Source organism: Octopus bimaculoides, chromosome 15 (genome assembly GCF_001194135.2).
Source record: "Octopus bimaculoides isolate UCB-OBI-ISO-001 chromosome 15, ASM119413v2, whole genome shotgun sequence".
Lineage (NCBI taxonomy): Eukaryota > Metazoa > Mollusca > Cephalopoda > Octopoda > Octopodidae > Octopus > Octopus bimaculoides.
Window position 1 is genome coordinate 2,928,353 of NC_068995.1, and position 22,944 is coordinate 2,951,296.

Below are 22,944 nucleotides of genomic sequence, written 5' to 3' on the forward strand. Positions count from 1 at the left end.
CCCCCCCCCCCAAGTTACGAGAAAGTAAACAAACATACGTGCGCGCACATAGACGCACACACGTAGTAAATACAACGGGCTTCTTTCAGTTTCCGTCTACCAAATGTACTCACAAGGCTTTGGTCGGTTCGTGGCTATAGTAGAAGACACGAGCCCAAGATGCCACGCAGTGGGACTAAACGTGGAACCATGTGGTTGGGAAGCAAACTTCTTTCCACACTTCTTACTATAGCAGACCAGAGCCTTGGCGCGCGTGAATTGTTTTTTGTTATCTTTATTCCAACAATGGAGTTATGTATTTTTCTTAGAAACCAAATCCTTCCTCGGAGGAACAATTTAAATAATCTAAAACAGAAGGGAACAGGCAAATGCAATACTTTATTTCAGGGTTATCTCCCCTGCTCCACTTTATCAGAATTAATCACAACACTAACGATTTTTTTCTCCTCATTACAAATGTAATTTTTTAAATGAATATATTAACGATTCTTGGCTCACTACATTATCTATGTTAACACCCACTTTACTGTTTGTTTTTCATACAAAAGGGAGACCCTGAGTACTTCTCCCCCTCTTCCCTTTCTCTCTCTTTCAGCCTTATTCGTTGTTTATAAAGAAAAGAATAGTCTTACCATGTCTAGAAATTGCGTGTTACAGCAATATAGTGGTGGTGGTGGTGGTGGTGGTGGGGTACACACCACACTGCTGTGAATACAGAAGTGGTTGCTGTGTGTGTGTGTGTGTTTACTGGTTCTACCTAGACTCTCTAGTGTGAGTATCTAAGATCCACCCTCCCTCCAACATATACTCTAATACTCTGCATGACTCAACATGACCAGCTGACAATAGGTGAAACCTAAGATCTTGATGTGATGTCCTACTTACCACACACAGTGTGTGTATGAGAGAGAGATAGAGGGACTGTATACATCTTTACTCTAAGCATGTGTATCGTATAACTTTTGAAGAAAGAAAACACTGTGTGTGTGTATCTGTGCACCCCCCCCCCACCACACACACATAAGCACAAGCAGACACACAAACACACATATCATATATCTTTGGTAGATCTTAACAGACAGTTCATCACTAGTTTTCCAGATGCTGTATTCCAATAATAATATCACCCGATATATTTATTTATCAATAAATATCATTATAGATATTATTTTAATATATATTGATAAAATAAGGTAGCGAGCTGGCAGAAACGTTAGCAGGCCGGGTGAAATGCTTAGCGGTATGCCATCTGTCTTTGCCTTCTGAGTTCAAATTCTGCCGAGGTTGACTTTTCCTTTCATCCTTTCTGGGTTGATAAATTAAGTACCAGTTGCGTACTGGGTCGATCTAATTTGTTACCCACAAACACACATATACACAGCAAGCTTCTTTCAGTTTCTGTCTACCAGATCCACTCACAAGGCTTTGGTCAGCCCTGGGGCTGTAGTAGAAGTCATTTGCCCAAGGTGCTGTGCAGTGGGACTGAACCCAAGACCACATGTTTGGGAAGCAAGCTTCTTCACCACACAGCAATACCTGTGCCTGAACTAACTGATCAACTGCATGAGAGATGACTGTGTCCAACTTTGCAGAATGGTAGTTCAAATATGCCAGTGGCGTATTTGGAAAACAAGCCATTTACTGTGTTTTGTCATGGAGAAAATTTCTCGCTGCTTAGCGCTTCCACCCCACAATATTAGGTTCTGTTACAAGGGCCTGGACGTCCACAGTCTTTATGCTCCCCAAACGACGGAACTTCTATTGGTTGCTCGACATGCTAGAAATAACAGCCACTACTCCCTCATCATGCCCCGTCATCTTAAAAATATAATGTAGTCCTAGATACACTACGCCTGCCAGAAAGAAAATGAAAAGGAAAAAGCGAGAGAGTCGTGACTAGAACGCCTTTGGTCATTGATCTGTTCGATCAGAACTGACCAGGAGCCAAACGGCAGCATGGCCCTCGTTTTGGCTTCAGTAGTCTCATTGTGTTGGTCATTTCGTTGGAGAAAACGGGAGAAAAGATAACGTTCTTGACCGTCTGCGCGGCTGTCCCCGCCATTCCTGGTGTGAACCTAAAGCTTTTCATGACTTATCTCAGAGATTCCTTTAGGAAAGGCACCAACACCTATAACTCCTACTAAAAACATCGCCTTAGAAGATGACAGTAATAATAATCCTTTCTACTGTAGGCACAAGGCCTGAAATTTTAAGGGCGAGGGGCTAGTCGATTATATCGATCCTAGTACTTAACTGGTACCTGTTTTATCGACCGTGAAAGAATAAAAGGCAAAGTCGACCTCAGTGGAGATTGAACTCAGAATGTAAAGCATTTCGCCCAGCGTGTTAACGATTCCACCAGATCGCCGCCTTAGAAGATGACATCAATTATGATCACAGCAGTAATATGTAAATGAAAGTCTAACCTCTGTTCCGAGTTCAAATCCTGCTGAAGTCGACTCTTATCCTTCCGGGACAGGTGGTGGTTTAGCAGAAACATTGTTTCGACTCCTTGCGTTCTGAGTTCAAATCCCACCCTCATACTATTTGGGTGGTCACCTTAACCTGTTACCTCGTTTAATAGCAGAGCCTACTTTTCATACCAAGCATTCGAGTCAGGCTTCGGCGTTTAACCCTTTCACTGCACAATTAAATTTCTTGGTCCTTCCCGTTATGGTGTTATCTACCCCCAAAATAGAATTGCTGGGTACAGTTTTCATATCCTTCGCTTTAAGTATTTGATTCGTGCTCTGTAAAGAAATATTTAATGAAATATGTGGAAAAAGAAAAAAAAGAAAATTTAAAAAATTGTCTTTAGTAAAAATGAGGATTTCTCTGCTCCTTGCAGCATAAGGAAAGGAGCTTTTAGAAAGCTTTTGGGTTAAAACCGTTTTCCGCATTTACCGGTAATAACATTTTGAGCGGAATATTTCTGCTTTCCACATTCAAAGGGTTAAAGATACTTTCTTCCTATTTTGCTACCAGTTTCAGAGACCCTGTAAAATGTCAACGGCAACTTGCCTTTTCCTCTTGACTAAAAGATGAAAAAACAAACAAACAAAACCCCCAATGGTTCACAGAATTTAATTTTGTCCCTGTCCGTCTCGAGTTAAAATCCTGGCCGTCGATAACCCCTTCTTTTCTCGGTGTCCGGGTGAGTTGATGAAACCGACTATACGCCGCCTCTCATCATATTCTCGGTTCTGTACCAGTGGGAGAAACCAATGTATTGACTGGTACCAGAATATGAAATGGATAAAGTTGCCAGGGAGTCAAACCAGCGACACAGTTTCGAACTCCGACTGGAATAGTTTCTCTTCAGTTAGTCCCTTACTTAACTCGTTGGAAGAGCCATGAACATCACAACACCCTCTTTATCATTTCGTATAGTAGTAACACAACATTGGTTTCTTTTTTTTTTTCTTTCTATTCTTTGTTTGTTTGATGAATTGAATTCGGTCTTGCCAGGATTCGAACTCGAATCTGGGAGAGACTAAGTTATTGTAATGAGTTTTAGTCCAACGCTCTGATGTCACAACTGCCTCAGCTTGCTTCTATTTATATTAGAAATTGTTAGCATTATTTGATTGTTTTATTAACACCGCCTCCATCCACCACCACCACCGTCATTATTATCATTACCATCCCCACCACCGTCACAACCATCATCAACACCACCATTGTTGTTATTATTATTATTATTACTACCACTGTTAGTATTTTTATTACCACCACCACAACCACCGCCATCATCACCATCATCATCATCACCATTAACAAGTCGACAGTCTATAACAACAAATATGGCAGCTGGTATTGAAGGTTTTGTTGTTCTGTTTTGCTTTGTGTGTGTTTTTCTTTTATTTTCCTTCATCTGAAAGGAATTCTGATGCTATCATATTTGACTAATATAGTCAGTCTGGTAACATTGTTATTTTGCTAACAATGTGAGGTTTTTCGCCTTGATTTTGTTGTTGCTGTTGTTAACAACACCACCGCCACCACCACCGTAACTACTACTATTACCACCACCACGTAGTAATAGTAGTTGTGGTGGTAGTAGTAATAGTGGCAGAGCATTGTAACTTTTAATTGTTCTCTAACAAAGCACTTGGTATTCCCCCTCCTCTCCGTGAAACTGCACCCAAATGTTATGGTGTATATATATATTATATAATATATTGTATAATATAATATATGTATTATGTATCTCTCAGTTAAATATATCTCTGGGTAGCACGCAATATGTGTATGAATCCAGTTGTTGGTTTTTCTTCCTCCCCCCCCCCCCCAAGTTCAATTTAAATGTTGTTTCGATGTTAGAGTTGGAAGAAATAAAAAGTCAGGAATGAGTAGGGGGGAAGGGTGAGGTGGAAAAGCTTTTGGTTTAGTAGAAAGAATAAGAATAATAAAAGAGAGAGGGCGAAGCAATAAAGCTAGAAAGAGTTGTGTGTGAAGTAGGTTTGCTGTTGGTAGTTAGGCAGCTGCTGTCTGCTTGCTTGTTCTACTTTCCTCTCGAAACCAACCTACCACCATCAGCAGCCTGCTGTTTGTTGTTGTTTACAGTTAAACTGCTTGTCGATATAACAACCCTGTTGTTAGGCTTACTCAGAGAGGGGCGGCAGTCAGTTGTTGGTGGCTAGCTACACTCAGTACACATCGATTTACTGCAGTCTGACCTAAATCGACCATCACACAGAACGGTAAACAACGCACCACAAGCTCGAGAACATTCGCTGAACGCAGTTTAATACACATGTACTCAAGTTGTGATTTGGTTAGAATATCTCAGCGCCCAGCTTTTCTTCTACTGCTCATATAAAACCAAGTGATATTGTGTCTAATGTCTCATGTCTGCTGTTATTTGAACAGTTTTTCTGATAGTCGTGGTTTAGCAGTTTTTTTTTTCACTTCTCTCCTCTGCACAGACTCGTGTAACAATTTTCATTTGATATATTAAAACCAGTCGAAAGTTTTTGATGTCGAATCTCTCAGGTAAATTTTACTTCACAACTTGACACAACAAGCTAAGTTTATTACTGTATTAATCGGATTAAACAATTTTTTCTGGTTGGCAACGTGGCTGACGCACAACTGGAAAGAAGCTTTGTATAGAGAGTCTGTGTTGTGACATCCAAAATGGCCGACCCTCCGTTCGTTGGAGACCTCAACACATCTGCTGTAGACGGTGGTTTGTACCTCACAACAGCGTTGAACAACGAAGAATTTGAAGGTTTATTAACGAAAGACTCCAAGTCCAGTCAACAGGCTGAGAAATACGCGGTGTTGAAATTCCGTCACTATCTGACCAAGCGAGGTGAACCATTGTCTTTGGAAAATTTGTCCTACCATGTGACCAGTGGTGACATGCCTGCCAAGGAGCGACTTCTTACCTACCTGACCACCTTCTTTAACGATCTCAGACGGACTGACGGCAGTAAATATAAATTCAATGCCCTTAGAAGTATTCGTTACGCCTTAAATCGCTTTACTTTGAAGTTTGGAGTTGATTTTCTCAACGATGCTTATTTGAAAAAACCATTAAATGATGCATGGGTGGCGTTAGGCGAATGCCTGAAGCTGGAAGGGAAAGCTGATGTCCAGCATCACGATATTTTATCGTTGGAAGAAGTTAAGAAAGCATATGCCTGGTGTAATCAAAATCTTTCTGATCCTGATCGACTCCAAAAGAGAGTTTTTATGGATATTTACCTCTACTTTGGACGTCAGTGCCGACAGAATTTACCACACCTGACCAAAGATAATTTCGGCATGGACGTCGATGCTAACAACCAGCGTTATGTTTACTTTATCGATAAAGCCGGCGACACAACCCGTAAAAGTAACACCCAGCTAGTGATGAAAGAACGTGTAGGATTTGTTAATTGTCCCGTAAAGATGTTCCTAAAATATGTTTCCAAATTAGACCCACATTATCCGCGATTCTTCTGTCATCAAAAGCTAAATGTTGACCCGCCCTATCACACAGTTTGGTATACAAAACAGCCGATGGGTGAGAAGAGAATGGCCGAGTTTATGAAATCCATTTCGAACGACGCCGGTTTGTCTAAAGTTTACACAAACCATTGTTTGCGTTCCACACTGCTGTATCTAATGGAAGAAGGTGGGTTGGATGCTAAGGATGTCAGTCGAATAACCTGTAGTCAAGCACCTCACGAAGGATCCATACCCGAGGTCCCTTCACCAGCACAACGTCCCTTACAAACACCACATGTCGCCACTACAAACACGTGGTCCTCACATTCTGGCACTTCACTTCACTCTCGGAATAAAAAATCATCTCAGGTAAGTTATATACTACTCACATTCACCTTCGTCCTCGTTAAACCACCCACCACGAACTTCTCTCTCTCTCTCTCTCTGTACCCAGCAGCCTCAATAACAGTATATATCCACCCCTATTTATATCCTCATTTTGTAAATAAAGGAAGGTAACTCTAACATTAATCTGAGAAGTTGAACAAATTCTGGTAAATTCTTTCCACCCTTTCGAAGTCCTTGAGGTACCCTGATGTGTCTATTATAGTTGTTGCTTGGTTCCAGGTTAGCTTTATTCCTAAAGGGATTCCAACCATAACCATCTCGTCTTTTTTTGTGTGACGGTAAATGTGATCTGAAGGAAATTTGGCTGCTATTTCTAGCAGGTCGTGCGACTCCGTCGATTTGTCTATTGTGGCTATCTTGGTCTAGCTGCTATGGTACCCTGACGTATCTGATACTACCCTAATGCGTTATTCTGTGATAACCTAATGTATCTATGGAACCATAATACCTGTCTTACCCTGATGCATCTGCTCTGGTACCCTAAAATTTCTTGGGATACCATCACTGTGACATCTCGATGCACTTGCTGTGGTACTCCGCTTGTATATACCATGATACCCAAATGTGTCTGATGGTACTCGGATGTACTAACTATGGTACCCCGATCTATTTACTATAATACTCTGATGTTTTTAAATATTCTATTTTCTGTTATAGTTTTTCTCTTACATATCTGTTTACTCAAGTTCTACGATGGTTTCTGTGCTACAATTAATTTGTAGTCCTAACTGTCATACCCTTATATGCTATAGGGGTACCTGGCTAATTGTAACGTATTTTCACAGGTCCAGTTATACCCTTACGTGCCTGTGACATTCCTAGATTGTTGTAATACTTCTGTATTCCGGTGGTGCTCATTGTCTATAGTGTGATAGCTATACATACCCCATAATAATACCCGTATACTATAGCTGTCTTCAACTATACATACGAGATGCAGCGCTATACTATCAGGGAAGCTGTGCTGTTGTCAGTTGATCACACACACGCACACACTGTGCTACAATCGATCCATTTTACTTCTTCACAGTTGAGAGGAACCAGCTGGGTTTTTAGTTCCTCTTCACAACCACCCAACCGATATACCCCTTCCTTAGTGACTCCTGTAGTAGTACTCATACTTTATTTTCCTGTACTTATAAAGGCTTTACACACACACACACTCTACGTTTACTAATTTCTTCTTAAGCTGTTTGAAATTGAAAGAAGTAAAATGATCAAAGTTTGGAGGCAGAAAGCAAGTTCTTGAAGGTTTTTGTGGATTACGATAAAAGCAGAGTTTCTTGTCAGTTTTTGAAAACAAACTGTTATTATTATTATTATTTTGGTTTGACTCAGATTCGGTCTTATTTCTGGTAGAACTTGTGTGGGTAGCTGCTTAATACATATAACCTTAAATATCCACAAGTTTTCAGCAGTCTTTTGGGTGCTTCCCCTCATTTCAGCCCGTGCCTATAGCAGGTCCCCAAACTGTTTAGACCATCGACTCCTTCATGGAATTCTTTGATTCCTCATCGACCCCCACCCCTCAGGTATGTACAAGAAAATAAATAAATAATAATAATAATAATTAAGTAGATGTGCAGTTTCTGGCATTTATCAACCCCCAGGGGTCGATATTGACCACCATAGAGACCCCTGGCCTATAGTAAAAAGTAATTTTTGTTTTCTTTTTGAAAAGGCGATGATCTGGCGGTTACCATGCCAAACAATATGCTTAACAGCATTTCTTCCAGCTTTTACTTTCTGAATTCAAATTGCTGCCGAGGTTGACTTATGATAAAATAAGTACCAGTTGAACACTTAGGGGGTCAGTGTAATTGAATTAGCTCCCTCCCCTAAGATTTCAGGCTATGTGCTTATAATAGGAAGGATTATTATTTTCGTTGTTTGGGCAAAACGTTAGAATGTCTGACAAAATGCCTTGCAATGTTTGTTCTGGTTTAGTACATTGTGAGTTCAAATGCCACTGAGGTCAACTTTGTTTTTTATCTTTTCGGGGTCAAAAAATATACACCCCAGTCAAATACTGGGATTGCTATGGTTGACTGTCTCCCATCACCATCAATTTCTGACTTTGTGCCCATGTAATTTTTATTGTTACTTATTTTTACATCTTCATATATTTTTTAAAACACACACACACACACACTTTGATCGAAAGCCTTGTCTGTCCTTGCAACCCGTCTCAGTAATGTCCCTCATTAGTTACCCTTGTGGCAAATAAAGAATCTTATTATTGGTGAGCTGGCAGAATCATTAGCACGTTAGGCAAAATGCTTAGTGGCATTTCATTCATCCTTATGTTCCGAGTTCAAATTCTGCCGAGGTCGACATTGCTTTTCATCCTTTTGAGGTCGATAAAATATGTACCAGTTGAAAACTAGGGGTTGATGCAATCCATTTACCCGCTCCACCGAAATTGCTGGCCTTGTGCCAGAATTTGAGGCCATTATTGTTATTGTTGTCGACTTTGTCCTTTCAGAGTTGATAAATTGAGTACCAGGTAATTGACTATCCCCCCTCCCCCAAATTTCAGGTCTTGTGCCTATAGTAGAAAGTCTTATTATTATTATTATTGGTTTTTCATTCTCTTGGGGTTGCTGAAGTAAGTACCAGTTAAATACTGGGGCTGGTGTAATTGACTAGCCATCTGCTTTCAAAATTTCAAGCCTTGTGTCAGTAGAAAAGGATTATTATTGTTATTGGCAGAGAGTTATTAGAACGTTGGAAAAAAAAAAGCTTTGATGCGATTAGATTTTTGTGAGTTCAAATTCCTCAGGGTTCTATAAAATAAAGTATCAATCAAGCACTGGAGCCAATGGTATTGATTAACCCTTCTCTCTTCAGAAGTACTGGCCTTCTGTTTCTGCTCAGATCAAAACCATTTTTTTTTTTCTGCAATAGTTTTATCGCAGATCCAATAACACCACCAGTTACTTCATCTCCATGTACCTGGGGTATGACAAAACATATTATCTTTTGGGAGGGAAGCGAACCCATGTTTGTGTCTTAAGTCAATTTTATTTTGTTGTCTCTGGTGTTATTTTAAGATTTCGTGTTTTACTTGTGCAGGTGTGTGTTGTGAGATGTTTTATGCCAAAAAAGCCCCTTTGAATTCAATTTTACTCTGCTGGGCCTCCATAGCAGTTCAATGTATATATCATCATCATCATCATCAAACGTCTGTTTTCCCTGCTGGCATGGGTTGAAATGTTTTATGTATTGTAGAAATATAAGCAATTTATTGGAGATACATTTTAACAAAATCTTATATGGACCCCGATTGAGAAGCACTGGGTTTGAATATGTGTTTGTGTTGGAATGTTCTGTGGTGTTTCTGTTGCCTTTTGAGTTGTGTTCTAATGTTGTTGTCTGTGTGTTGTGTTATATAATGAGTGTAGATTATGTACAATGTCAGTTGTGCTATTTGGTTTCATGTTGATTGGGTAGAGCAGCGGGGGTCAGCAAAATGATCAATATTGTCCCCTGGGGAGGTCTCTGTGGCTATCCAAAGGCTCAATAAACACTGGAAACAACTTTTAGCATTAAGGGCACTGACTCATTTAGTAAACAAAATCTGCAAGAATGCAGTAATTTGTGTCTAAAACTTAGTCATTTCCAATCAAATATCAACATAATTACTAATATTTGCCAAACATAGTTTTACATTAAATATTCTGATCACATCAATATAAAATCACGGAATTTTCATTGTTCTTTATCAATTTTGTGCAATATTTTCATTAAATTTCTTTTGGATGTACCTTATTAAAAAGTGGTAATGATTCTAAAGTATGAAAAATTATTGTTTTGTTTTTTGTTTTTTTAAAATCAAGATGTGTTTTTATCATCTTGTGCTTATTTCAGTCATTAGACTGTGGCCATGCTGGAGTACCGCCTTGAAAAGCTTTTAGTCGTATGAATTAACCCCAGCACTTATTTTTTAAAGTCTGGTACTTGTTTAATCGTTTGCCAGAAATTTACTTGTTGAAGGTTGATAAATTAGCAACAATTCCATCAACGGAGTTGATGCTGTATGAAAATTGTTGAGCCATGGCATTGAGTGTTATGTTATGGAATTTGCTGTAATTCCACCCACTTCTTGGAAGTTTTATGGAAATATCATTGCAGCCTCCTTAGTTAATTGGTACTTTTTATGTAATCAACTCTGAAACCCAGAAAGAACGAAAGATTCAAGTTGATATCAGTAGGATTTGAACTCTAAACATTAAAGGCTGTAACTAAATAATGTTTCCAATTTAGGTGCAAAGCCAGTAATTTTTGAGGGGAGGGGTAAGTCAACGTCATCTGACTGGTACTTGGTACTTTATTTTAGTGACTTCCCCATCCATCCCAAAGCCGGAAGGGTGACAAAAAAAACGTCAAAGTCAACCTGAACGGTATTTGAACTCAGAACGTAAAGAGCTGTAACTAAATAGCACAAAGCATTTCATCTGATGCTTTACTGATTCTACTACTCCACCGTTGCCTGGTGTCAAGTTGTCATTGTGAGGAGAAAGAGAGAGGGTCTATGCTGTGGATTGTGTTTTATTATAGGGTGGGATTTGTGTAGAATATGGGTTATGCGAGTTATAGATGATGATGATGATGATGGTGGTGGTTGAGAGACATGTTAGAGTATTGGGTGTTGCTTATGTAAGAATCCGTGTTGTATTATTCCAGTTGGGTGGTGATTGGGTAGACTTTGTGCTGTGTGTTGTATTATTGGGTGGTGCTTCTGTAGATTATGTGTTATGTGACTGGTATCATGGTGGAGTGGTGGGTGGGAACTGTGTAGGGTATGTGCTGTTGAACCATGATGATTGGTATGATTGGTGGTGAGCTGGAAGAATTGTTAGCAGGCCGGGCGAAATGCTTAGCTGTATTTTGTCTGTCTTCACATTCTGAGTTCAAATGCCGCCAGGATTGACTCCTTTTGAGGTCGATGAAATAAGTACCAGTTATGCACTGGAGTTGATGTAATCGATGATCCTCCTCCCCTAAATTTCAGGTCTTGTTTCTATAGTAGGAATGATTTTTATTTTAATGATTGGCAGAATCGTTAGCATGCCAGGTGAAATGCTTAGCGGTATTTCACCTGTGGCTACATTCTGAGTTCAAATTCCGCTGAGGTCAACTTTACCTTTCATCCTTTCGGGGGTCGATAAATTAAGTACCAGTTAAACACTAGGGTCAATGTAATCAACTAGCCCCTTTCCCCTCAAAATTTTCAAGGCCTTGTACTTAGAGTAGAAATAATTATTATGATTTAATAAAGTGGTAAGCTTGCAGAATCGTTTTATATATATATGTGTGTGTGCTGGTGTCATGTAAAAAGCACCTAGTACACTCCGTAAAGTAATTGGCTGTAAGAGGGGCATCCAGCCATAGGAACCATGCCAAAGCAAACAATTGGAGCCTAGTGCAGCCCTCCAGCCATGCCAGCTCCTGTCAAACTGTCCAATCCATGCCAGCATGGAAAACGGACATTAAATGATGATAATGTGTGTCTCCTTGTTTTGACATCATGTGATGGTTGTAAACGGGCATCTCTGTTCTGCAAGTGGTGACCTTTGTTTCCAGTCCAAAGTGAAAACCTATCTGACCATGGAGGAAATATTACCTTGCTTGGAAACAGTTGAGGGCTCCAAAACAGAAAGTTTGCCTCAAGCAGCAATTCTATTCAGCCATGTAAGCATGGAACAGTAATCGTTAAAACAATTCTGATGAGGATGATAATGGTAACTTTTCAAGTTCAAACCCAACTTTACTTTTTTTCTCATGGAAGTCGATAGATTTGTCTAACCAGTGGTATACTGGAGTGGGTCAGTTCTGTTAATTTTTTTTTTATCCAACTCCACTGTGGTATTGTGTCTCAATTAAACACCATGACTGTTGTTGTTGTTGTTGTTGTTAGTATAGCGATGGTGGTGGAACTCTGCTGTGTGTGAAAACTATTGAACCAGTTTGCTTTCAGATAACAATAAATAATAATAATAGAGCAACATATTCCAATTGTCACTGCACACCCCAGAAGCTATTTATAGGTCAATGAACTGAGATATTTGTTGTTAGTTGTCAAGAGGGTGGACTGGTCTTCTTCATATGTTTTCATACATTCAGTCTTGTCTGTTTTCTGTCAAGTAAACTCAGCAAACAACAGCCACCAGTGATAGCTTTAGAAGGACTTGTAAAGAGGTGGAGGGGTGGTTGGGAAGAAGTAAGACTTGTGAGGGTGGTAGTTGGAGGTAGAGCTGTGAGGTAGTAGAGCACCACACTCCATGCTTTTACATGGTTTGTTTGAGCTTTCTACATTTGCCTCAGTTGATTTAACCTTAAAATACCATAACTTAATTGTTGTTCAGTCCCAGGTCATTCCTGATGGAGCAGACTTGTGATCGAAGGCATGTGACCATCCCTGTCTTTTCTTGTGTACAGGAAAGCCAGAACCACATTATCCAATGTATATTCTTTCTTAAGATGGCAAGGTGTGATTTGATGGACTTTGGCTGCTATTTCTAGCAGATTGAACAACTCCCCCAAATGGTTGGAATAAGTACCAGTAATATATCATGGCCATTGACTAACTAAACCAACAATGATTTCAAATATTGGTACAATGCCAGGAATTTATAGAGGTGACCAAAAGTCTTTGAGAGAAATTTTGCAAGATGGAATGAAGTTCCTTTTGGGTCCCACCTTGTCAGAAAGTTTTTCTTGGGTCTCTGGCCCCACCCTCAGTCCTATGTAACAACTGGACCTCTCTTCTCATAGACCTTGCAGAAAGCATATGAGTTTCTTGAATTGATACTTACGTTCTTGACCCCAAGAGGGGATGAAAAGCAAAGCTGTCCTAGAATTGAACTAAGAATACTTACCCTTCAGCATTTAAAGTGGCCACATCCGGCCCAGGTATTCTATGTATTTTATGATCTGGCTTTTCACACATACCCTTCCATGTCGTCCCCAAAATAAACAATGACATCATTGAAATCTCAAAACAAGATAATGCACAATTAATTCAAAACAATGGGAATAGACAAGCATTATATTTGACCGAATAATTTGAATGCTGTCAACCCTTTAGCATTTAAACCAGCTACAGCAGGTTGAAATATTCTACCTGATTAAATGTTTATACCAACTAGATCTGACCTCTCAGACCTACCCTACAGTGTCATTGTAAAAATAAACAATCACATTATCAAAAGCTTAAATCTACAAAATAATACATGATTAATTGAAGAAAATGTGGATAGATAAGCATTACGTTTAAGAGAATAATCAGTATACAAAAGGGTTAAAGGTTGATTATCAGTTCTTTTATCATTTTCATCATTCCACCATCCCAAGAAAAGGATTTAAGGCTTAGACTTAAGTCTGTTACAAACTCCAGGACTCATAAGGCTGGAGCTTGACCCTGTTTCCATTGCAGTAGAGATTACAACACAACAGCACCCCCACCCTACAAGATAGGATGCCAGTTCCTCACAAGGTTAACTTCCCAACTGAGTGGATTGGAGCAACATGAAATGAAGTGGCTTGCTCAAGGATACAATGCATTGCCTGGTCTAGGTATTGAAACCAGTATCTTCTGGTTGAGAGCGCAGCACTCTAACCACTAAGCTATGTGGCTTGAGGAAAACCTTACAAAACTATCTCAATTAAAAGAAGCCCAAGCTTCTTTTGATACCATTCTACCCGGAGCCACCCATGGTTCTGTGTCACAAACTTCTTTAAAAATTATCTAAAAAAAAACTCCCATCAGAATGTCCCGTTAATTTATGTTCCAGACATCAGATTTATAACTACAAAGTTATTTTACTGAGTTGTCTATTATTTTAAAAATAAATCAAAACAAAGCAATGAATTTCAACAGAAATATGGGGACATAAGGGTTAAGGGGATCCATCAAAATTTCATGTTTCTTTATGTCCCAAACACTTACTTAATAATAATAATGAAGTTATTTAAAAAATAAATTGAAACAAAGCATTGTATTTCAAAAGAAATACAAATGCCTCGTTTTTTGCTTTGTTGTAACAAAAGGGCTTCTGTAGTTTGAAGTGGTTGGCCTGTCATCAAATATTTCCTTCTCTTCACTAACAACAACAAAAAAGAGTTAAAATGGAAATTCTTTACAAAATCTCTAATAAATATTCATTCTTCTGCTTCGGATGTGACTGAATTGCTTTTTTAATTTTGGGAGTAAAATTGAATATTTTAATATTGTTGGATTTTTATAATTGCTATTATCTACCTAGTGTCCCACATGTTTTACAAATCTGCCACATGTGTTGTAATGATTCCAAACGTAAAAAAATACTTCATTGTTTTGTAAACATCACACTGTTTTATAGACCTGCCACATATGTTGAGAATTACAAAACATGTGGCTCTCAACTGGTTTACAAATCTGCCACATGTCATACCATCCCACATGTTTATAATTACCACACTTGTTTTATAACTATACTACATGTTTTATAACCATCCCCATCATATGTTTTGACTATTCTCAAATGCATAGCTATTCCACATCTCATAAATACTCCACATGTTAAAAGTTACTCTACATGTTTTATTATTCTGTATCCATTGTACTTCCATCCTATCTTATATAACAACCGCACATTTATGATTACTCCCCCAAAATTATCAAAGTTTATCCTACAGTGTTCATTAGATAGATCACATGGTTCACTTATTAGTTTACATAATTTCCTACATGTGTAATTCATGAACAGCTTACACAGTTCACTGCACACTTTTCAGCTAAAAATAGTAGGTTTTGACTTCTACACCAAGACAATGTTGGAGGACCAAAAATTCCATGTGAAATGCAGCAGAATATGGAAAGATAGAGACAATGTTTGAGTGTTTTGTTTGAATGTTTACAATATCTATTATGTCAATTTGTTTGCTGAAAAATGCAGTAATTATCTTAGTTTATTGTTAATGAGGTGATTGAAAGTAGTTAGCTTATTTTGCTGTAAATATAATTTATAGGGTAAAAAGCATTGGGGCTGCTTCCATGTAATAATCACTGGTACTGTTAGAGCTCTGGTACTGGTGCCATATAAAGAGCTCTGGTACTGGTGTCATGTAGAAAGCACTGGTGTTGGTGCCACATAAAAAGCACTGTGCTACTACCCTGTAAAATGCTCTGGTGATGGTGTCATGTAAAAAGCACCCAGTACACTCTGTAGAGTATTTGGCAGGGCATCCAGCTGTAGAAACATTGCCAACCCCTGTTGAGCCATCCAACCCATGCTGGCATGGAAAAACAGATGTTAAATGATGATGATGATGATTTATATGGTAACGTCTAGTTTTCATTGTCGAATCACTATGAGCATAGTCCATGGTGACCAATGCATGTACAATGTCAAGGTTATCTAATGGTATTTGTTTAATTTTCCAGGAGGAGAACAACTGTGAACTGTACCCCAGTGTTAACAATGTAGGTAATACATACTCACTAAACTCGTTCAATGGTAACGTTCAGGTAGAGAAACAAGCAGCAGAGAAAGACATTGTGGAAACAGCGGCAGTGAACCCTATGGAGTTCAAGCTGAGGCAGTCGGAATTTATGGAAGCTCAGAAGCAACAGGCTGAATTCATAGAAGCCCAGAAGCAACAGGCTGAGTTTATGGAAGCTCAAAAGCAACAGGCTGAATTTATGGAAGCCCAGAAGCAACAGGCTGAGAAATTAGCCGAGGAAAGGTTGGTAATAAATCTTGCTATTTAAGTGTGAGATTTGTTGTTAGTTCAATATTTGATTTAAATTTTGAAGAATTCAGTCTTATGCTAAGACTTAGGAAAACTTTTGAAAGGTTTTTCAGAGTATTCCAAATATGATTCATTGTTTTCGTGGTTTAATTTTGATTTATTTTCTTGCATTTACTATTCCTGTCACCAACCTTTATTTACTCTTTGTCCAGAAAGGGTTTCCTTTTGTTTTTTTTCTTTTGGATTCAAGAGGAATTGAAATGTGTAGAGCTAGCAGATGATTTGTTGACAAAAAATATCAACAAATGTCACCTTCTGCTGCCACAGCCACTAATGGTTGCATCACCAGCAGCCCAACTCGTAAATAGTGATGCTATCATTTGTAGCTGAGCTGAAAAACGGTTACGTCACTGTTTACAGCTGTAGCTCTGCATAGACTGTGAACAGTCACACACAGAGTAAAGAATGTGTGTACAAATAGATGTATGTCTGCTATTGTTATATATAGAGCTCCACATAAATTATCATAATCTAGGCTGCTTCCTAATGCAATACTGTGTTCCTTGATGATCCTTTGTGGTTGAGCATCTAAATGCTCTCTGAACACCTACAGCTGAGTTCCAAACAATGATAGTGGTGAAACGTGTGTAGGAACTTTAATAATATAAACTTGAGTTTATCCTTATTTCTCTTATAGATAAATTATATATATATATATATATATATATATAGGAGTAAATGGAGCAAGAACACACGAAAATGAAAAGTGTTGCTGAAGAGGTCACAGATGTGTGACAAAAGATTTCTGGACAATGGACATGAGTTAAAATAATAAAATAAGAACAGTAATAAACGAGTGGAGGTAAAATATATAGTGCGTGTGCTTATTAGGCAAAAAAAAAAAAAAACACGACCATCCCAAAATACAACAAGATATATATTAGTGTTACACCACTAATATATTTAAGCAATGTGTTTGTGAATTGTTGATCAGTTGGATGTGATACTGATGGACGAGCAATACTTCCTGAAATATGCATATACACCCATTACCTGTTTTCTCTGTCTTTGATTGCATTGTTTATACAGACATATTTGTGGCACGAAATGCTGTCAATTTCAGTGCTGGCTCTGAACTCTATAGAAAATCCATAGAGGTAAACTTATATATATATATATTTGTGTATGTTTTGAATGTGAAACAATGTGTATATGTTAATAATATACACACTGTCTGACAGCTGACAGAATGTTCATTGATGGATGTAAAAACACTGCAGTTGGTGACAGTTAAAAGAATGGAACGATTGAAATATAGTGTCAGTTATTAGAGTTGGATTTGCTGTTGTTTTGTTTTAACCTGGTGTTTGCTGTCAGCTCTGGTCAGCCTGACCAAACATCACACAGGATCCAACTGTGACCATTATTCAATGTGTCCTTTTGTTATTTTTTTATTCTTTTTCTTGTTTCAGTTGTTGGGCTGTGGCCATGCTGTGGCACTGCCTTGAAGAGTTTATTCAAACGAATTAACTTCTAGTACTTATTTCTGTGTCTTCTACTTACTTGTGAAGGTGCATGGCTTCTACTGACAAGTGAAACCACAAGGCACAGGTGGTTAGAGTGTTGGGCTCACAATCACAAGGTTGTGAGTTCGATTCCTGGACTGAGATGTGCGTGTTGTGTTCTTAAGCAAGACACTTTATTTCACGTTGCTCCGGTTCACTCAGCTGTAGAAATGTGTTGCGACATCACTGGTGCCAAGCTGCATCAGCCTTTGCCTTTCCCTCGGATAACATCAGTGGCATGGAGAGGGGGTGCTGGTACGCAAGGGCGACTGCTGGTCTTCCATAAATAACCTTACCTGGACTTGTGTCTTGGAATTGCTCCCCTTCCAAAAGCACCATCTACTTCACACATTCAGCACTTCTTATGCCACTGTTGTCATCCCTATGCACCACATGGCCACACCGGATTTCTCTTTCTACACAGTTTTCCTTTCAAGGCCTTACTAATGTGTTGTTGAAGGATACAAATCTTATGTTTCCAGCCTTTTATGTTTGCTTTCTTTTCTTTCTTTTTGTAAACATGTTTATATTTTTTTTGTAGGCAACAAAGACAGAACGAAAGCAAAGTATATAAATATATGGTTTTGAATCACGAGAAGAAAATTCTGGAAACTCTTCGAACGCTTTGGAAAGGAAACCAGTTCTGTGATGCGATGTTGCAAAATGAATGTGTGTCTATTCCAGTAAGTTTTAGCCGTTGTTTATTGTAAGATAACTAGTCATCATCATCATCATCGTTTAATGTCTGTTTTCCATACTGGCATGGGTTGGACGGTTCCCATCATATGATGGGCAACACTGTAGTGTTAATATAAATTTGTTTGTTATGCAATAATGTTGTATAAGACTACTTTAATATGAAATCATCAATGTTATGCAATAGTGTTGTATGCAAGACTATTTTAATATAAAGTTAATGTTAGAAATAGATCCTGTTGGATACAAGACTCAACCTTTGTGAGAGAAACTTTGTAGATAGAAACTGTATGGAAGCCCTTTTGACAGACTCTCTCCCTGTAATTCAAAAGGTCAGCTTTGTCACAGTTATGCTGGTTTTTTTCCATGAATTGCATTTAGTATACACATGTCTGGAATACTCAGCCACTTAGATGCTAGTTCAGTAATGATCTGTTTACATACAATAAATACTTTACCTTACAATTGAGGGGTAGGGGAATTGTAGTGTGCAATACTCCCCCCCCCCCCCAAAAAAAAACAAAGGTTACAAAACGCTGGCTGAGAAGTAAGTTCTTACACAAGCAATTTCCTCCCTGTCATAATTCGTTGTTAGACTTTTGTTTTTGTTGTTGTTTAGTGTAAGGTGAGCCATGTTGTAACAGAATTACGATGGAAAATGTTCCAAAATAACTTATTATTTACACCACAAATACATCCAATCTTATTCAACCGAGAATAATTAATTCATCTAAATTCAGAGAAGGAAAACAACGTTGTCATATTTTTGGGACAAATTAATTTGATTGCTGAAAAAACAACAAAATAAAAACTCAAGAATTAAAAAAAAGAACTGATTTTTGTAGTCCAAGGGAGGTAATTTTTTCCTTTAGAACAACCCACGAAAAGAAATGAAATGAGATTAGTGAGATATTTGTTCAGCTATGGCCTTAAGGTCTGAAATTTGGGGAAAAGGGCCACTCAATTAAACTCGTACTTATTTTATAGACCCTGAAAATACGAAAGCTAACGTTGACCTGGGCGGAATTTGAACCCAGCATGTTAAGACAGACGAAATGCCACTGAGTATCTTATTTTGTCTCTTGTGATAGTGATATTTCCCTGGCCTATGGCAAAACCATTAAGTAACAGTTTGAGGCGGTGGATTAACAGAATCGGTAATCGGTAAGCCTTGCGTTATTTAGTTCTGGCCCTCTATGTCCTGAGTTCAAACCATGTTGAGGTCAACTTCATTTTCCATCCCTCCAGAGTGATAAAATGAAATCAAGTACGAAACGGAATTAACTAATATTGGTCTGTCAGAGGCGTCTTTAAGTAAGAGATTCTGGCTGAAGATCCTAAAAGAATCTTCATGGTGCTGCTTGTGCTTCAATGGTGGATAAGGGTTCTAACACCAGCTGCTATATATATATATATATACTTTATTAAAAAGCCTCAAAAATATCACAAAAACGTTCCCGTTTGTTGGACAGTTTTGTTTAGAATGGAGCAAGATGGAGTTATATATATATATATATATATATATGTGTGTGTGCAAGCATGGAAAAGTGTTAAATGATGTATGTATTTATGATCGTGCAAGCTCAATGAAGTGATGGCACTCTTCTGACCAGAAGTAGCAATAATCAACATCATCATTATCGTCCGCTTTCCATACTGGCATGGGTTGGAAAAATTGACAGGAGTTGGCCAGCTGGAGGACTGCCCAGACTCCAGTTGTCTGCTATGGCATCGTTTCTATGGCTGGATGCTCTTCCTAATGCCAACCATTTTACAGAGCATGCTGTATTTATAGTCACATTTGTAATAGAATGAGTAGAAAAACTGTTGAAAACTGGATGTAAGGGAGACAACTCTTCATTACCAGCTGACTAAATTGTTGTCAACGATAACCAACCCCCAACTCGGTACAGTTAGGAGTGGATTTTGTCTTTAACCTTCTGGCACTCGTGTTATTCTGTCAGATGTAATACTTATTCAAATTGTTTTCAATTAATCATGCATTATCTTGTAGCTTTGAGATTTCAATTATGTAATTATTTTAAGAAAGTCATTGCAGAGTAGTCGTGAGAGGCTTGATCCGGTCAGTTTGAACATAAAACAGGGAGAAGATTTGGGTCAGATATGACCTGTTTGAATGTCAAAGGGTTAAAGCCAACTCGTGAGAGCAAGATATACATTAGCATGTGTAAACAACGTACATTTGCACTTTGATAGTTGATAACTTAGTGAATACTGATTTTTGTTGCAATCAGAACAGCCATGATTATCGGTGACAACTCGATCTTTCAAGTTCAAACTTGTGCCTTAGTGATCAGATGGTGACTCTATTTAGTAAAGTGGTGCAAAGAGACTGGCTACCATCTTGAAGGACATTCATCATCATCATCATCGTATAACGTCCGTTTGCCATGCTGGCATGGGTTGGATGGTTTGACTGATGTCTGGAAAGCCATTATATCTAGTAATACTGGTGCAACTAATTTTACTGCTAACAGGAAAAGTTCACAAGTGTAAAGCAATGTGTGTGTATGTTTTCTTTTACTTGTTTCCAATCATTTGGCTGTGACCATGCTGGAGCACCACTTTGAAGGGACTTAGTGTTTCTAAGAAATAGTACTTATTCTTTCAGTCTCTTTTGCTGAGCCACCAAGTTACAAGGACATAAACACACCAGCATTGGTTGTCAAGCGATGGTGGGAGCTGGGGGACAAACACAATCACATATACATATGTAAAATATATATAGGGTAGTGAGTTTTTTTCCAAATTTCACTACCAGTGGCCTAGCATGTATAAAAAGTCAATTGACAACATATTCTCAATATAAAATAGTGTACATTTAAACACAAGAAAAAACTGCCTTCAACAGGCAGTTTTTACATGCTAGAAGAAGTAGTCAAAACGACTAAAACCATATTTAAGGGCAATCTTCAAAAGGAAAGAAAAATAATAACTCTTACCTTGTTATTTCATTCCGGTCAGACCTAAAAATAATTTGCTAGGCGAATCTTTCATCAGTGATTGCGCCATAACACAAACATAATTATGAGATGATTAACACGTGTCTCTTTATTATACATTATAATTTTTCAAATTCACCACTCAAGCACAGTTTCATTTGGCAGTAAATGATTAACTACCAAATTAATCTTGTAAAAATTACTAAAAACATATACGTAAAATATATATAGAGTAGTGAGTTGTTTGTTAGAAATTTCACTACCAGTGGCCTAGCATGTATAAAAAGTCAATAGACAACATATTCTCAATATAAAATAGTGTACATTTGAACACAACAGAAAACTTAAATGTGGTTTTGGTCGTTTTGACTGCTTCTTCTAGTGTACACATGACAGGCTTCTTTCAGTTTCTGTCTACCAAATGCATTCGCGAGGCTTTGGTTGACCTGAGACTATAGAAGAAGACACTTGCCCAAGGTGTCATGCAGTGGGACTGAACCCAGAATTCTGTGCCTACATACATATACACTCATGCACACATTCTTATGTATGTATGTATGTATATGACGATGAGAAAATGATGATAATTATGTTATCATCATCATTTAACACCTGTTTTGCATGCTGGCATGGGTTGGTTGTTTGACAGGAGACCGGTTAGCTGCAGGGTTGTGTCAAGTTCTAATGTCATGTTTTATATATATCTATATATCTCAGCGTTGGTTACGAGGACTCCAGTTGATCAGACCAACGGAACAGCTTGCTTATGAAATTAACGTGCAAGTGGCTGAGCACTCCACAGGCACGTGTGCCCTTAATGTAGTTCTTGGGGTGGAGATTCAGTGTGACAAGGCTGGCCCCTTTGCTATACAGATACAACAGAAACAGGAAGAAAGAGAAAGTTGTGGTGAAAGAGTACAGCAGGGTTCGCCACCCCACCCCCTGCCAGAGCCTTGTGGAGCTTCAGGTGTTTTTGCTCAATAAACACTCACAACGCCTGGTCTGGAAATCAAAACCGCAAACCTATGACTGTGAGTCTGCTGCCCTAACCACAGGGCCATTGCACCTCCACAATTGTATACATAATCATACATGGACACACACTGCTCTGTACTCAACAAAATGCTTTGTTTCTGAAGCATATGTGTACCTAGTTCTAACAGTGAGTCATTAGTATCATTTATGTCTAAATGCAATTATATATATTTATATAATTGCATGGCCGCAGTCAAATGACTGAAACAAAAAAAACAAAAATATATATATATATATATATATATGAGAGAGAGATCAGGTACACGACACTGCTTTTCCCCTTCCCAGGCCACAGGCCCACACCCCCAACACCCATACTGTTAGGATTGGCACTCTCAACGTCGGCACGCTGAAAGGTAGATCTGGTGAAATTGTTGAGATGCTTGAACGGAGATGCGTAGATATGTGCTGCATCCAGGAAGTAAGATGGAGAGGAGGTTCTGCAAGGTTCCTCACAGGCAAAGAACACAGGTACAAGATTTTCTGGGCAGGGAACACTGACGGGGTCGGGGGCGTAGGAATACTTCTAGCGGAGAAATGGGTGGATAAGGTAATCGAGGTCGTTAGAGTAAGTGACAGAGTACTTAAGATCAGACTAGTGCTTC

General features: G+C 38.5%; 1 protein-coding gene across 7 annotated transcripts in view; it reads left to right on the forward strand.

Moving 5' to 3' along the window:
• The window catches only part of LOC106879774 (uncharacterized), a 55,217-nt gene that overhangs the window by 26,588 nt on the left and 5,685 nt on the right, over window positions 1-22,944 (forward strand). For 6 of the 7 annotated variants that reach the window (XM_014929476.2, XM_052973155.1, XM_014929474.2 and 3 more), the window contains 2 exons: window positions 15,773-16,074; window positions 18,187-18,328. In XM_014929476.2, coding sequence (XP_014784962.1) covers window positions 15,773-16,074; window positions 18,187-18,328 — 444 coding nt within the window. Of the gene's footprint in view, window positions 1-4,441; window positions 6,307-15,772; window positions 16,075-18,186; window positions 18,329-22,944 lie in introns of those variants that run through there. The other variant, XM_014929472.2, reaches the window with a different exon arrangement.